Here is a 17,764-nt window from a genome sequence, read left to right as displayed (position 1 = left end):
ACAAAACACCAAGCAACCAACCCTCTCAGATAAAGACTGAAGAACCTTTTAGCTTTAGGCACATTCATACTATGGGGGTCCCAAACTTTGGAAAGGAATCTCAATTTGGAAGAGTATGGTCAGGAGGCCAGGATCAATAGTGTGCCACTGTCCTTTGTGGGGAGTGCAGAACTTCTAGGTATAAAGGCACAGTCTCCCATCCATTCTTCAGTGTTTCAGGAAGAAGTTTATGTGGAGAGAGGTGGGCAGCCAAGCTTGGAAATGGCAGTTCCCAAGACAGGAGTCTAAGATGGCCCCTCCAAAGATCCTTTCAGCTTCTGTCAGAGGCCGGCTTAAGCCAGGTGGTGGTGGCATACGCCTTTAATCCCAGTAGAGGTGGGTGGATCCAGTCTGATTTACAGAGCAAGTTCCTCTGCAGGACTCTGGTCTGGACCCAGTGAATCTCATCAAAACATTTCTGCAGATTTCCTTACTCTCCAGACATGCTACCATTCCAAGATGGTGGAAGTGGGTTGCCACAGTGTTTATTCAAGTGCCGGTAGACCACAGTCATCTCTGAATATGTCTCGTTGTAAAATCTTTACTCAGGGGAAAGACTTCTCAGAACACTTTAACCAGATGAAAATTTTTAATAGCTGAGCCCAAGGAAATCATTCCATATCCTTGAGGCCAGTGTCCCATCAGGAACAAAGCCACACTGGGCCCTTCTTAACCCACACACAAAGGTCCTGTTTAGAGAGATGATTTGAAGCCATAGGGATCTTGCACTAGGCTAGCCCTGTCCTCCTTTCTTCCAGGTCAACCTGCCTTTCCTAGGACCTGAGTTCCTTTGTATTCTGAAGGCCACATCTGAGGAGAGACTCAGAACAAACTACATATGCTGGAAATGCATTGAGATTTGGAGTGTTTGGGCTTGTAACAACACTCCCTGGGAGCATTGAGCACTGGCCTAGCTTGGTCATAGCTTGCCATAGGACCTTCTCAGACCCAGAGTTCCTACCTCTGCTATGCCTTTCTGTGAGCCCTTCAGTCCCTTGTGTCCTGCAGCATTTGCCAAAAGCACCTGGATGCAGTGCAATCACCCACACACTTCAGGCTACCTGTGGAACAGTAGCACCCAGAGGGCACAAGCACCTGCCAGCACTGGCAAGGACCAGGAAGACAGAGCAGGGCATGCAGGATGTTCCAGGGCCTGGAACTCAAGCACCCAGAATAGTAACAGATTGTCATGGTTTCTTATAACTATCAGGAATCAGCAGGTCTTGCCAGAACCCGGTCTCTCCTATACCCTCTCCTCTTCACATACTATATTTCTGCATTGTGTGGTTTGGCCCCCAACTCCAGGTTGGGCTGAAGGAGGGGCACGTGGTGCTTCCCCAGGGTTCATGTCTGCTTGACCCTGGCACAGTGCCCCATCTCCCCAGTAGTCTCATGTACTTTCTCAGGGAAAGGTGACCATAGCTAACCCACAGGGTGGTAAGGGGACAGGCAGATAGAAGGGGTGAGCAGAAGGGGGTTGAAAGAAGAGAAGGAAAAGCATGCCTGACCCTTGTGCAGCAAACGAGGACATAGGGGGGCATCCAGCCAGCACAGGGCAGAGGGCAAAAGCAGAGTGGGGCCATAGCAGTGAGAAGTGTCTTGGCCACAGGGCCCTGTTTTCACACAGGGTTCAAGGTTCCCAGGTCTAGGGTGTTGCTGGAGGCTAATGAGAGGCCATTCTACTTTCTTCCAGAACAGAGTCCATACAGGCCCTCAGGGAGCTTCTAATGGTTGAGTATAAGTTCTCATTGTCTCCATTTGGAAGACACCCCACCTAGACTCTCAGCAGGAGCTTATGGGTGCTCTGGGTGATGGGAACAGGAGTGGAGAGACTGAGAACTATGCAAACCATACACATGCACACGCACACAGACACACAGACACACAGACACACAGACACAGACACTCACTCACTCTCTCTCTCTCTCTCTCTCTCTCTCTCTCTCTCTCTCTCTCTCTCTCTCTCCTGGGAAAGAAGTAGCTCACCAGCTCAGCTAAAGCATGGGGAAATAGTCTCTCTTTTCTTTTGGAAGGATATCACCAGTGAGCCAGCCAGCCATGGTGATTGTAAGAGGGCAAGTGAGCACCTCAGTAGGCCGTGCATTAGGCTGTCCCACCAACCCTCAGCCCTCATGATCTCCTCCAGCAGGCCTTCTCGAGTGTCTTAACATGGCTATCTCCTGGTTGGGTTTTGTGTATAGGGTCTGGCAGACTGGCACCCTATGGGCATGGAAGACCAGACGGAGTCCCCCACTTTCCTCCAGGAAGGGGCACAGCCTCCACAGACCACATCTGTGTCCCATCTGCAAAGAAAATTAAAGGACGCAGCTAGGAAGATACTCAACCTCCTCCTAGAGAGGGAGCAGCTCCTAGAAATGGGAAATAGACTCCGAGCTGAGCAGGGCCACGCGAAAGGTAAGTGTTTGGAGCAGGATGGTAAGCCAGGCCAGTTGGGGTCACGCCAATGGGGAGGGAAGGTGGTGCCATGGTTCTGCCACAGGAGGCCAAGGGAAAAAGCTTTCTGGCTTGCTTGCTACAAGCCTGGGGCCAGAGGGAGGGCTGCAGGCTGGCTTCCCAGGGAGGCTGGAGGACAGAGGCCACTGGTGGTGGAATGGAGCCAACCAGATGCCTTAGGCACAGAGCAGGGCTTCATCTCAGCACTGGGTGTCCCTTGACCCACTCTTCTGGCCACATCTGGAAGAAATAGCTGTGTAGCAGTTGAGGCCCTGTGAGGCAAGCAGAAGGGCAGTCTCAGGCCAGTCCACTGTAGGTGTCCTCAATAGTGCAGCATTGTCTGCTGATATTCAGTTGGTTTCCCACAAGAAGCAAGTGGTTCTTGAGTCCCAGGATTGTTTGTTTGTTTGTTCTTTAATGCAAGACAGATGAATATAGTAGGCCCTGCCTGTAACCCCAGCACTCAGGAAGCTAAGGCAGAAGGATCCCCACAAGCTCCAGGCCAGCCTGAGCTATAGAAGACCTTATCTTAAAAACAAACAAGGCTGGAGAGGTAGCTCAGTGGTTGGGAGAACTTGAAGTTCAGGTCCCAAGGCCCACTACAGATAGTGTCCAGGCCAAGACCAGCCAAGAAGTAGAGCACTGGAAATGTAAAGGAGAAGGAAGAGGTCCATAAATAGATCATACTTCTGCAGGCCACCTTTCCCTCCTACACATCCCTCTGTCTGATGCTACCTCTTCCCCAAATCAGAACCCAGCATCTGTTCTTGCCTCTTACTTTCTACAACATCTAACATTGTGCATTGGTATTTTGTCTACACATATGTCTGTGTAAGGTGCCAGATTCCCCAGAACTGGAGTTACAGACAAACAGTTGTGAGCTGCCATGTGGGTGCTGGGACTTGAACCTGGGTCCTATGGAAGAGAAGCCAGTTCTCTTAACCCCTGAGCCATCTCCCCAGGACCCTGGCTTTTGTTTTTAGACAAAGTCTCATGTAGCTCAGGTTGGCCTCAGAAGAATTCCTTGTACAGTCAGGAATGAGTTGATCCTCCTGGCCCCCCTGCCAGAACTGGGGTTACAGGCTTGCATTAACATACTCGATTTTCGGGGCTGGGGATTTAGCACAGTGGTAGAGCGCTTACCTAGGAAGCGCAAGGCCCTGGGTTCGGTCCCCAGCTCCGAAAAAAAAGAACCAAAAAAAAAAAAAAAAAAAACATACTCGATTTTCAATGGGGCTGAGGATCAAACTCGGGGATCATACATGTTAGGCAAGCACTGTACCAACTAAGGTGCATTGCTAATGTTTTAATCTAGCACAAGGGAGACAGACTACTGCAGGAACACTGACTTCAAGACCAGCCTGTGCTACGGAGTGAGACAAACTAAATCCAGGGATTGAAGCAATGGCTCAGGTTTAAGAGTACTGGTTGCTCTTGTAGAGAACCTGGGTTTAGTTCTAGCCCCAACTCGGTGACTCACAACTATCTATACCTCTAATTCCAGGAGATTCAACACTTACTCTGACCCCACAGGCACCAGGCATGCCTGTGCATACATGCAGGCAAACCACTCATACACATAAAACAAATAAAAAAGTCTACATTTTTAAACAAAAGAAAAAGTACAAGGCAAAACGAAAATTGTAAGGAAACAAAACTGAGTGACTGGAGCTTGTCTACACTTTGGGGAAGACGCCGGCCCCTCCGTCCTTCAGTCCTGTATGCATTCACTCTACCAACCCATGTGTACCCCACGTTCACTTACACTCACACCTCACCCAGGGTTCATGGACGTAGACTTTTAGGTACACGGTGTGCACATAGCTTGCTTTTCCTTCCAGCAGGGCATGTTGTACATTTTGAGTCATCAGTAAGCTGATTCCCAGAAGAGATGGAACAGTGGCTTCATACATGCTAGGCAAGCACGTACCAACATCGATTTCTTCCTTCTTCCCGTGGCCTGGTAATGGTGTCCGCGTTTCCTCTCATCTGCCACTAGCCTATTGTCTGTCTCCCACAAACTGCTCTCTGCACTCTTCATGAGCTATGAATGCCGGAAGAGACTTGCACAACAGAGGGTTAGAATCCTGCTGTGACCACAGGCCCATAAAAATAATCCATTAGAAAATCACGATAGGTAAAACATTCATTGTTTTACTTCATACATCCTTTATTTTTGTAGTGTTTTCTCCCATTTATTGTTTTATTATTTCCCCATTTTACTACATTATTATACTTCTGATTTATATACTAGGTATCAAACCCACGGCTTCTTGCATTCCAGTCAGATATTCTACCACTGAGCCACATCCCCAGTCCTGCTGAGGAAAATTGATTCAGCTATGAATGATTCAGGGAAAACTTACCATACTGGAGTCGGTTATACTCATCTATGATCCTAGTACTTAGAAGGCACAGGCAGGAAGATCATGAGTTCGAGACCAGCCATAGTCAAAAAAGTTAAAAGAGCAGGTAACGGAGGGCCTCAGGTTTTCCCTGTGGCTACAGCTGATGGTGTCTCCTTCTGAGTGTATGTGCCCGGGTTGTCAGATGTCCATCCCTGGTAATTACAGTGACATGCACGTACAAAAACCTGATGCAGAAATCACTAATCATAAAGAAATGGCTTTAGTACAAAATTTCACCTTACAAACCAGTTGAATACAGTTATGAAGCCAGTATCTTGTTGCTATGTCATTGTCCTGGGCCCTGGAAGCAGTCCTCCTCCACACTTGGCCTCTTTCAATTCCACAAAAGGCAACTGCCTCCTCAGAGGAGGTGTACCTTGCTTTTCATCCTCTGAGGTGGAGGTGTGGTGCTTCTTTTTGTTTTGTTTTGTTTTTGCTGTCTTTTACTGTTCCTTTAGCCAGAGCTTGAGGGCAGAGAAGCTTCCTTGGGTCTCTTAGTTTAACTGCTGTCTAGAACTGTAGCTAAGCTGGTGCTATACCTCTTCACGCGTGTGTTTGCTTTTGAGACAGGGTCTTATCTCACTGTGTAGTCCAGGCTGGCCTGGATCAAAACCCCTCTGCCTCAGCCTCCCGCCTGCTGAATCCATAGATAAGTCACCTCCTGAACAGTCACCCAGAGTCTGGTCTCGGCTCCATGGTGGGGTCTGTTCTGTACACAGTGGCCACTTCTGTCACCTTCCTGTTTTATGTTGTTGTATCCAGATGGGGTAATTGGTTTGTCTTTCATAGTCCTGAAAACCTAGCCAGAAGGACTGGGAAGATGGCTCTATGGTTAAGCATTGATGAGTAGATGTGAGGACTGGAAGATGAGTCCCCAAAATTGAGTGGATGTAGTAGCTGGAGACATGGATCCCCAGAACAAGCCAGCTGGGGAAGTTAACATATCAGTGAGCTCTGGGTGTGACTGGAAGATGCTGCCTCAAGGAATAAAAGGTGGAAGAGTGGGGTTGGGGATCTAGCTCAGTGGTAGAGCGCTTGCCTAGGAAGCGCAAGGCCCTGGGTTCGGTCCCCAGCTCCGAAAAAAAAGAACCAAAAAAAAAAAAAAAAAAGGTGGAAGAGCAAGCAAGAACAATCTCTGACATCAACCTTGGGTCTCAGAGTTCACATGTACACAGAGGCATTCATTTCCACACACGTAAATAACAGATACACACATGAAAAAAAGTCCAGCTGTTACTCCTTTAAATGCCACTTCTTGTTTCTTTCTCAGCCTTGTGTATATCACCATGATGTGTGTGTGTGTGGGGGGGGTATGTGTAGTGTGTGTGTGTGTGGTATGTGTAGTGTGTGTGTGTGTCCATTATATAATGTGTGCGTTTGTGTGGGTGAGTGTTGTGTGTCTGTATGTATGAGTATTGTGTCTGTGTCTCTGTGTGTGTCTGTGTTGAGTAAGTGTTGTGTGTGTGGTGTTGAGTGAGTGTTGTGTGTGTGGTGTGTCTGTGTGTGTATGCGTGTGTTTGTTCCTCTTCTTTTGTTTTTCTGAGGCTTCAAAAGTGGCTAGATTCGTTCCTGGGGGCTATCGGTTAGCACCTCTTCTCTATTTCTTTTCTTGAGTTGATTTGATTGCTCTTCCCTGGTATCTTGATTGTCTCACATTTTACTTGAGTCCTCCATGTTCAGCTATTGCATGGTCTCTGCTGTTTTGGTTTTGTTTGTTTGTTTGTTTTTGTTTTTTGGGTTTGTTTGTTTGCTTGCTTGTTTGTTTGTTTTTCGGAGCTAAGGACCAAACCCAGGGCCTTGCGCTTGCTAGGCAAGTGCTCTACCACTGAGCTAAATCCCCAACCCATTTTGGTTTTTTTAAACAGGGTTTCTGTGTAGTCCTGGCTGTCCTGGAATTTGCTCTGTAGACCAGGCTAGCCTCAAACTCAGGGATCCACCTACCTCTGTCCCCAGTACTGAGATTAAAAGCATGCGCTGCCACACTTGGCTTGCCATTGCATGTTTTAGGGTGTAAATTCTCATTCTCTCAACTATGACTTCAAACTTGTCCTAGAGACATGCAGGAAAGTTACCAAATAACTAATCTCAAGGCACATACTCTTGTGGGCTCAGGGTTATACTTCACCCTTGAGTTATCTAGAAGAGATTTTCAAAATCCCTTTTGGTTATTTTTTTTAATCTAATATGCTGGCTTCTGTTTTTGTATTCTCTGCTGTTGAACGCCTTTATAAAACACACTCACATTCTGAATTCGCTTCTGTTCCTCAGGTTGCCTGCTGTGGTGCCTTAGAACCTTTCCATTTTTGCCTTCTACCCGAGCCTCCCTGTCCTTTTGCTGTTTGTTCTTGTGCTGAGTGTAGACTTTACACTTCATCATGGCTCACCCAGCATGCTTCGGTGTTTGACAATATCCATGGCTAGGAGATCATTCCAGGAAAAAAGCATGGCTCTCATGCAGGTGTGGACGTGAGCCTGGGTTTAAATTTTGTTCTTTATTGGACAGTGAGGAATAAGACATGTTGTGACCCATTGGAAACCTCCCAGTCCTCAGTCCAACATGAATTCCTTTCTCGTTCCATTTTACTTCTCAACTAGAGCTGGGAACACTGATTCCATGCACTCCAAGTGCTCCATTGAGTGTACCAAGCCAAAGTTCCCACCCACACCTGATTGAAACAGAAGCTCCCTGACTGACTGGCCACCCAGACTTACCAGTGAAAGCAAGAGTGCTGTCCCTAGCAAAGAGAACATTTTCCTGCAGAATGTGGGAAACAGTGTCCCAGACTATTTCAGGCCTTGTCTGTACAGGATACTCATGCCTCTTTGCAAAGGCTGTGTTCTGCAACTGTACAAGTGAGCGATCCTAAACCAGGTATGATGCGAGCACCTTTTAATCCCAGGACTCGAGACAAAGACAGGCAGATCTCTGCGAGTCTAAGGCCAGTGTGTTCTCTACAGAGATAGTTCCAGACAAGCCAGGGCTGCAGTGACCTCAGGATTATCATCTTCATCATCTTCTTTATGTCAGACTGGGTGTCTCAGCACTTGGGAGACTGAAACAAGAGACAGACAGTTCTAGGCCACCCTGTCTACAGAACTAGACCTGTTTAAACAACAACTTAAAACATGTCAAGTTAATGAGAGAATACTTACTTAATTTCAGGACCATCCCTCAAGTGAAAGAGTACAGAAGCATTTATTACACCTTCCCTCTTTTTACTTTTTTATTTTAGGTTTATTTAATTTTATATGTGTAAGTGTTTTGGCTATGTGTATGTCTGTACACCATATGTGCATCTGGGTGCCTGAGGAGATCAAAAGAAGGCGTTAGATCTCCAGGAACTAGAGTTTTTGATGTTTGTGAAACACTGTGTGGGTGCTTTCAACTGAACACAGGTCCTCCTTAAGAGTAACAAGTCCTCCAAACAGCTGAGCTATCTCTCCAATCTCATCCCCCACCCTTTTTTTTTCTTTTTTTCCCTCCATCTTTATTAAATTGTGTATTTCTTATTTACATTTCAACTGTTATTCCCTTTCCCAGTTTCCAGGTCAACATCCCCCAACCCCTTCCCCTCCCCTTCTATGTGGGTGTTCCCCTTCCCATCCTCTCCATCCTCCCCCCATTACCACCCTCTCCCCAACAATCACGTTCACTGGGGGTTCAGTCTTGGCAGGACCCAGGGCTTCCCCTTCCACTGGTGCTCTTACTAGGCTATTCATTGCTACCTATGAGGTTGGAGTCCAGGGTCAGTCCATGTATAGTCTTTGGGTAGTGGAAAGCTTAGTCCCTGGAAGCTCTGGTTGCTTGGCATTGTTGTTCATATGGGGTCTCAATCCCCTTCAAGCTCTTCCAGTTCTTTCTCTGATTCCTTCAACGGGGGTCCCGTTCTCAGTTCTGTGGTTTGCTGCTGGCATTCGCCTCTCTATTTGCTGTGTTCTGGCTGTGTCTCTAAGGAGAGATCTACATCCAGCTCCTGTCTGCCTGCACTTCTTTGCTTCATCCATCTTGTCTAATTGGGTGGCTGTATATGTATGGGCCACATGTGGGGCAGGCTCTTAATGGGTGTTCCTTCTGCCTCTGTTCTAAACTTTGCCTTCCTATTCCTTCCCAAGGGTATTCTTGTCCCCCCCCCCTTTTTTTTTTTGGTTCTTTTTTTCGGAGCTGGGGACCGAACCCAGGGCCTTGCGCTTCCTAGGCAAGTGCTCTACCACTGAGCTAAATCCCCAACCCCTCTTGTTCCCCTTTTAAAGAAGGAGTGAAGCATTCGCATTTTGGTCATCCTTGAGTTTCATGTGTTCTGTGCATTTAGGGTAATTCGAGCATTTGGGCTAATATCCACTTATCAATGAGCGCATACCATGTGTGTTTTTCTGTGATTGGGTTACCTCACTCAGGATGATATTTTCCAGTTCTATCCATTTGCCTATGAATTTCATAAAGTCATTGTTTTTGATAGCTGAGTAGTATTCCATTGTATAGATGTACCACATTTTCTGTATCCATTCCTCCGTTGAAGGGCATCTGGGTTCTTTCCAGCTTCTGGCTATTATAAACAAGGCTGCTATGAACATAGTGGAGCATGTGTCTTTGTTATATGTTGGGGCATCTTTTGGTTATATGCCCAAGAGAGGTATAGCTGGGTCCTCAGGTAGTTAAATGTCCAATTTTCTGAGGAACCTCCAGACTGATTTCCAGAATGGTTGTACCAGTCTGCAATCCCACCAACAATGGAGGAGTGTTCCTCTTTCTCCACATCCTCGCCAGCATCTGCTGTCAACTGAGTTTTTGATCTTAGCTATTCTCACTGGTGTGAGGTAGAATCTCAGGGTTGTTTTGATTTGCATTTTCCTATGACTAAAGATGTTGAACATTTCTTTAGGTGCTTCTCAGCCATTCGGCATTCCTCAGCTGTGAATTCTTTGTTTAGCTCTGAACCCCATTTTTTTTTGGTTCTTTTTTTCGGAGCTGGGGACCGAACCCAGGGCCTTGCGCTTCCTAGGTAAGCGCTCTACCACTGAGCTAAATCCCCAACCCCTGAACCCCATTTTTTAATAGGGTTATTTGTCTCCCCACCCCTTTTTAAAGTGGGACTTTGCTGTGTTATCCAGGTTGGCCTCATTCTGGAGCATTGGAGTATTCAGAGCATTAGAAACTCAATGTGTGTGTTGTATATGGGATATGTGTGTAGTGTATGTGCTGTGTAGATGTATGCGTGTGGTGTGTGTGTGTGTGTGGTGTGTGTGTGGAATATGTGTGGTGTGTGTGTGGTGTGTGTGTGTGGTGTGTGTGGTATATGTGTGGTGTGTGTGTGTGTGTGGTATATGTGTGGTATGGTGTGTGTGTGTGTGTGTGGTATATGTGTGGTGTGGTGTGGTGTGTGTGTGTGTGGTATATGTGTGGTGTGGTGTGGTGTGTGTGTGTGTGGTATATGTGTGGTATGTTGTGGGGTGTGTGTGTGTGGTATATGTGTGGTGTGTGTGTGTGGTATATGTGTGGTATGGTGTTGTGTGTGTGTGTGTGTGGTATATGTGTGGTATGGTGTGGTGTGTGTGTGTGTGGTATATGTGTGGTGTGTGTGTGTGGTATATGTCTGGTATGGTGTGGTGTGTGTGTGTGTGTGTGTGTGGTATATGTGTGGTATGGTGTGGTGTGTGTGTGTGTGGTATATGTGTGATATATGTGTGGTATGGTGTGGGGTGTGTGTGTGTGTGTGGTATATGTGTGGTATATGTGTGGTATGGTGTGGGGTGTGTGTGTGTGTGGTATATGTGTGGTGTGTGTGTGTGGTATATGTCTGGTATGGTGTGGTGTGTGTGTGTGTGTGTGGTATATGTGTGGTATGGTGTGGGGTGTGTGTGTGTGGTATATGTGTGGTATATGTGTGGTATGGTGTGGGGTGTGTGTGTGTGGTATATGTGTGGTATGGTGTGGGGTGTGTGTGTGTGGTATATGTGTGATATGGTGTGTGTGTGGTATATGTGTGGTATGGTGTGTGTGTGGTATATGTGTGGTATGGTGTGGGGGGTGTGTGTGTGGTATATGTGTGGTATATGTGTGGTATGGTGTGGTGTGTGTGTGTGTGTGTGGTATATGTGTGGTATGGTGTGGGGTGTGTGTGTGTGGTATATGTGTGGTATATGTGTGGTATGGTGTGGGGTGTGTGTGTGTGGTATATGTGTGGTATGGTGTGGGGTGTGTGTGTGTGGTATATGTGTGGTATGGTGTGGGGTGTGTGTGTGTGGTATATGTGTGATATGGTGTGTGTGTGGTATATGTGTGGTATGGTGTGTGTGTGGTATATGTGTGGTATGGTGTGGGGGGTGTGTGTGTGGTATATGTGTGGTATATGTGTGGTATGGTGTGGTGTGTGTGTGTGTGTGTGGTATATGTGTGGTATGGTGTGGGGTGTGTGTGTGTGGTATATGTGTGGTATATGTGTGGTATGGTGTGGGGTGTGTGTGTGTGGTATATGTGTGGTATGGTGTGGGGTGTGTGTGTGTGGTATATGTGTGGTATGGTGTGGGGTGTGTGTGTGTGGTATATGTGTGATATGGTGTGTGTGTGGTATATGTGTGGTATGGTGTGTGTGTGGTATATGTGTGGTATGGTGTGGGGGTGTGTGTGTGTGGTATATGTGTGGTATATGTGTGGTATGGTGTGGTGTGTGTGTGTGTGTGGTATATGTGTGGTATATGTGTGGTATGGTGTGGGGTGTGTGTGTGTGGTATATGTGTGGTATGGTGTGGTGTGTGTGTGTGTGTGTGTGTGTGTGTGTGTGTGTCCTGCACAGGCAGATGCTTACTTAATGAGCTGCCTGAGGCCTGTGTTAGTGACTGTTCATTCCTTCTACTGTCCATGCAGCTGTCTGAGGGTTAGGGTTATAGGTTAGAGTTTGCTGGGAAGTAGTGCTGTGTGTCCCTGGGCTCTGCTAGGAGATGATGGTGTGTCACAATTCACACCTGACCTCTGTCACCTAGTTCCTTCTTTAAAGTAAAAATTTCTTTGATTTTGAAAAATAGTTTGCTGTTCCTGCTCCCTTCCCCATCCACCTTGTTTTTTTGAGACAGGGTTTCTCTGCATAGGCCTGGCTGTCCTGGAACTCTCTGTGGACCAGGCTGGCCTGGAGCTCCTCTGACTGACTCTGCCTCCCAAGTGCTGGAATCAAAGGTGTGTGCTACCACTGCCCAGCTTAACTTGCTGTTCTTGTGTTCAAGAACTCCTTTATGATGTGCAAGGGAAACCAACCCTTTCCTGATTCTGTTTCCAGGGAAACTGACTCCTTGCCCAGGTCCTCCCACCTCTGAGCCCCAGGATCCCCGGGAGGTACCTGAGAGACCTTTGGATCGTGGCCCACCTTTGGGACAATTGCAGCCCCATTCAACAACTCAGGTACCTTCTTCACCTAGAAATCTATGTTACCATTTCCTAAGTGCCCAAGTATAAGTTTTCAGTAGAAGACAACAAGAACCTCTTGTTTCAGCGCCCACCATGATGCTGGCCACACCACGCTCACTCTTGCCTTTCTTCTTAATTTGTCTTGAGTTTTGGAGACAGAGCTTCACTATGAAGTGCAGCTTAGTGTGAACCCTGGGTCCTAAGTGCAGGAATTACACAAGTGCCCTACCATGCCTGCCTCCTGAATTCGTTTATGGCTTTAAGTAACTAATTATACATATGGTTTACTAGCGCTGCCCATATGGTATTACATTTTTAATCTTTACCAATATAAATTTTAAGATTTGTATCTTTAATAAGAATATCTTGGAGCTGGAGAGATGACTCAGTAGCTAAGAGTACTTGTTGCTCTTCCAGAAGAACTGAGTTTGTCTCAGGCGGCTCCTAGTCTCCGGTAACTAACTGTCGCTCCAGGGCATCTGTCTTAGCTTACTTTCTATGGCTGTGACAAAACTCCAGAACCAAAAGCAGCTTGGCAAGGAAATGGTTTAATTGGCTTACACATCCCAATCATGGTCTATCACGAAGGGAAGTCAGGGCAGGAACCGAGAGCCGGAAACTGAAGCCGAGAACATGGAGTAACACTGCTTACTGGCATGTGTCTCAGGACTTGCTCAGTTAGTTTTTGTTTTGTTTTCTTAATCTATTTGTATTTTATGTGCATTGGTGTTTTGCTCGCATGTTTGTGTTCTGTGTGCATGCCTGGTACTTGTGGAGACCAGGAGAGACATGAGATCCCTTGAAATTAAAGTCACAGATGGTTGTTAGCCACCATGTAGGTCCTAGAAATCAAACCTGGGTCCTCTGGAAGAGCAGCTTGTGCTTTTAGCTGTTGAACCGTCTCTTCAGCCCCTACCTTGCTGTCTTACACAGTCCAGGACCGCTTGCCCCAGAGTGGCACCGTCCGTGGTGGGATGGGTAGGACCTTCTCACATCTGAAGTGGGGATTTTCTCCATTGAGACTCCCCTGCCAGATGACTGCAGCCAGTATTTGAATTTTTTTTGAAAATTTTTTTTCAGAGCTGGGGACTGAACCCAGGGCCTTGCACTTGCTAGGCAAGTGCTCTACCACTGAGCTAAATCCCCAACCCCGACTGCAGCCAGTATTAATCCACCCCTTTATTTTCTTGTTTTCTGAAGGTTAGTAAGTCTGTTCCTCTACTGCTCTGTGCAGCTGTCTCAGAGGCAGGGCTGTGGATTAGGATTAAGTTGTGCTGTGTGTCCCTGAGCTCTGCTCATGTTGATATCATAAAATTCTCAGTCTTTAAATTTTTAAAACACTTTAAAGCCGGGCAGTGGTGTCGATATATGCCTTTAATTCCAGCACTTGAGATCAGAAGCAGGTCGATCTCTGGGTTCCAAGACAGCCAGGGCTGCACAGTGAAACCCTGTCTCAAACAAGATGATCTCTCCTCAGGTTTTACCCAGAACAGCTGTGACTTGCAAGATAAGAATTCCCAGGTGGAGCAGCATCCAGGGCTGCTCACTGGGAACTTCAGCTGAGGTAGTGGGCCTGCCTCCCTGAGACCTGAGGTAGCATGCCTCTGCCATGGGAATGTTCACATCGCCTCTTCCTCCCACAAATTTCAATACACCTAGTAATTTCCATCACTGGCTGATGAAGCATAGCAAGCTTTTGCCTTGGAGCTAACTGTGTACCTAGCAGGGTTATTTGATTTTTGAGAGCATTGCCACCTTCCTGCTTATGTTCCTAAAGTGCAGGGATTTTAGGTCACCACTCTGGGCCAGCTGAATGTAGGTTTTAAGCTGCTGCTGATCAGCACCTTTAAGTCTATGGGAATTGTTTTTGGAATCTTGATACTGATTCGTACCTGTTGAATAATGCAAATATATCCTCCCAAAGGACTTTGCCTTTTGAGTTTACGTAAAGTAAGTTAAAAGAAAAGAAAACCTTGTGGAAATGATTTGCCTTGGGGTGATGTAAATTCCAAATTTACTCCTAGCCAGGTGGGAAGAGTAGGCTTTGGGCCAGGGAGCAACATGCTGACCATCACTGGTAAGGCCCACTGAGGCGGTGGTGGAGGGGGGGCAGGGCTGAAATGTGGAAAAAGAATATCAGGAACACCAAGAAAGAACATCAAAGCTTAGGCTTAAGCAGCTGGTTAAGGAAGAGGGGTCAAGTCGAAGGTACTCCTTCTCCATTCACACCTGTGCTTGAGACCACATGCAAAGCACAAGCCAAGAAGAGCCAGGCCAGGCACAGGGGCAAGGCCACCCAGAAAGCAGCCATGGAGGGAACAGCTGAGGCACAGCAGGCCAGTTGTTCCTCAGAGAAGAAACGGAGCAGGATTAGCCAGAGAAAGTGGGGCAGGCCCAGGTGTTTCCCCATCGGACCCCTCTCCTCACAAAGGGAAGTCTGAGGGAAGCATTGGGAAACATGACTGAGTCCAGAGAGGAGCCCCGTTTGTTCGTCCATTCATTCGTTCATTCATTTGTTCAGAGTGGTAGGTACTGCTGGCACTGCTGGAGAGTAGACTTCCCCACCTGTTCGCCACCACCTCCCTCCTACCCCCATGGGCCCACATAGAAATGCTACACTCCGTGCGCTTCCACTCCTGACCCATGGGAGATGCTCTTCAGTCCAGGGAGGTTTCACCTCTAACCACTTGGGAATTTTCAGTCACTTGTACTTGTCATTACTGAAACTTCTCAAACTTGTTTTGTCAGAAGAAACCTTCCCATACCAAGTAAACAAGCCTGCTGTCCATTACAGTAAGGCATGTCTGATATCTGACTACTTCTTCCTAGGATAGTAAATATTTTATTCAACTATTTTTTCCAAGCAACAAAACTAACTCTGTTATTCCATCTACTTAAATAACTTAAAACTCAAGGGGTTGGGGATTTAGCTCAGTGGTAGGGCGCTTGCCTAGCAAGCGGAAGGCCCTGGGTTCAGTCCCCAGCTCCGAAAAAAAGAAAAAAAAAATAACTTAAAACTCTAGAAAAGAAATGCTGGAGACTGAGGGAAGAGGACGGAGTTTAAGGCCAACTTGAGCTACAGTGAAGCCCTGCCTTAAACACAAACAAAACAAACAAAACAGCTGGAGAGGTGGCTCAGCAGTTAGGAGTGTTGACCGCTCTTCCAGAGGATGTAGGTTTGCTTCCCAGCAGCCACACAACAGCTCATGACTGTGTAACTCCAGTCACAGGGGATCCCATGCCATTGTCTCGCCTCTGTACGCAGCAGGCATGCATACAATACAGGGGAGCATGAGGCAAAACACCTATAGTCGTCAAAATATAAAAATAGCCAGGTGGTGGCATATGCCTCTAATCTCTTTAATCTCACGAAACAAAACAAGAACATATATAGTCATTTTTATTTATTTTTTATTTATGTTTATTTCTAGTAGTAATTCTACCTACCGTGTAAAAGTAGTGGAAAGAGCTGGCAGTGGTGGTGCCTTTAATCCCAGCACTGGGAGGCACAAGCAAGTGGATCTCTGTGAGTTCAAGGCCAGCCTGGTCTACACAGAAAAACCCGTCAGAGATGGGGGGGGGGGGCAGGGAGGCCATAAGTTGGCTGTGCGCACTACTGTGAGCACTAGAGGACTGCCAGAGAGATGGCACCCTGCCCCACCCACTGCTCTGAGTTTGGCTTGTGCCCAGCTGCTTTTCCTTCCTGTTTTCCTTGTTTCCTGTCGAGCCCTTTAGTGTTTGTCCTCTTTGATGCCCTGCCTCCCTTTCTATTCACTTCTCTGCAGAGCATGGATGGGTCAAGAATTCAGACTGTACAATGGGCAGAGTGGCCCAGCTGGGGACCAGCCCAGGAGGCTCTATCTTGGGCTGGGGTCTACTTAAGCCAGAACCATGCAGGACTGCCCTGCTCTTGGGGAAGAGACTTATGCTTGAAATTCATAGCTTCCTTCCCCAGAGGATCGTGAGAACCACCTAGGCCAACTGGAGCAAGCTGGCTGAATCTGTAGTAAAACAAGCATGTCCTTCCTTTAAAGACTGACAACAAATGAAGAGCCCCCATCTCAGGATTTGGGAAGTGTTTCTTTCTAATCTTGTAGGAGAGCTGATACACCAATGATCAGGTCCTAAATCTCTCTTAACTTTCCATGACAGGACCCCAGGCACACCAAGAGAAAATGTGTTTCTGAATATGCAGGGAAGAATCAACCCCACTCGGCACAAGTGGTCAACAAAAACTCCACCCCACAAGGCCACAAGGCAGGAATGGCATCAAGGCCTGTGCAGGTATGGCCAGGTGCTGGGGTGCAGTGGCTCCGAGGGTGCATATGGGAGCTGGAGTGTAGCCATAGGAGTCTGGGTACTGGAGTACAACCCAGCTGTATGTTCTCACACACACTCTCACACACACAGCTGGATGTTCACACACACACACACACACACACACACACACACGCACGCACGCACACACGAGTATGGAACTTGAACTCCTTGGTGCCTTAGAAAGGGTCACATTGCTCTGTTGCCTGCCATGGGTTTGCCAGCAGGTACTTCACTTTACAGAGGTGGAGGACCACAGACTCCAGGACAGCTGGTGTACATTCACCCCACAGTGGCCATCACACTCCAGCAGGAGCCTCAGCTCTCAGGGCTGTCTCCATACCTCTATGCTGGACTCATTTGGGCTTTGGACACTCAGCCAAGCCTGGTGATGTCAGTCAGCACTGCCAGTGCACTTTGCCCAGAGCACTCAGGTGCTCTCCAGGAGCACATCTCCATCTTGGGAAGTATCCTGATTCCTTTATCCTGATGGGAGCAGGGAGGAGGAAGAGCTATACGCATCTCACGCTGGAGAGAGAGTAGCTATCGAAGATAACTGCCTCTTAACTTTCCCAGAAGCAGCATAGAATCCCCACAGAGACTTGGAAGTCAGTTTATCAGAAAGAAAACAGGACTCCAAAGCTACCACAGGCTCAAGAAGTCCCCGAAGAAAGTGACCACCATACACACAGATCATCTTCATTGGCCAGCAGTTCCCTCCTAGATACCTGGAGGCTGCTAGACCTGGGATCCAGCCTTTCAGGCGTCCCCTCACAGGATAACTCTGCTGCAGGTAGGAGATCTGCCTGCCTGCCTGCTGCCACAGGAGTGGGGCAGGGCGGCTGTGGGAACAGGGTGGCTGTGGTGTTCTGAAGTGATTGGGGCTGTGTGTTGCATTCTCTCTGCCATTTTGATCTCCTGGGCCTGTGTATCTTAGTTCTTGTATGAAGCCAGGGTGTCCCATGTCTTGTATCATAGAGCCCTGCAGACCAGAAACAGTATCATATACAATGTTCCCCAGGACTTGTTAGGATGAAATCCACTTCTCCACAGGTTGGATACAGGGTGGATGGCCTGCTTCTCTAGAAGATTCAGTGATGGTCAAAGTGAAATTCTTAGGGAAAATCTCTCCAAAGGGCTTACTTTGGGG

General features: G+C 47.4%; 1 protein-coding gene across 28 annotated transcripts in view; it reads left to right on the top strand.

The window, feature by feature from the left end:
• Nucleotides 1-17,764, top strand: part of Ccdc57 (coiled-coil domain containing 57) — a 103,479-nt gene that overhangs the window by 49,856 nt on the left and 35,859 nt on the right. For 23 of the 28 annotated variants that reach the window (XR_015631071.1, XR_015631068.1, XR_015631070.1 and 20 more), the window contains 4 exon segments: nucleotides 2,241-2,454; nucleotides 12,170-12,291; nucleotides 16,450-16,581; nucleotides 17,191-17,407. Coding sequence is in view for 19 of the 28 variants with exons in the window: in XM_087574429.1 (XP_087430555.1) it covers nucleotides 2,241-2,454; nucleotides 12,170-12,291; nucleotides 16,450-16,581; nucleotides 17,191-17,407 (685 nt within the window). In the remaining 9 variants the exon portion in view is untranslated. 28 annotated transcript variants of the gene reach the window in all.

The sequence above is a fragment of the Rattus norvegicus genome, chromosome 10 (genome assembly GCF_021556685.1).
Source record: "Rattus norvegicus strain SHRSP/BbbUtx chromosome 10, alternate assembly SHRSP_T2T, whole genome shotgun sequence".
Classification (NCBI taxonomy): Eukaryota; Metazoa; Chordata; class Mammalia; order Rodentia; family Muridae; genus Rattus; species Rattus norvegicus.
Note: the sequence above shows the minus strand (reverse complement) of the source record. Positions and strands in the feature narration are given on the sequence as shown.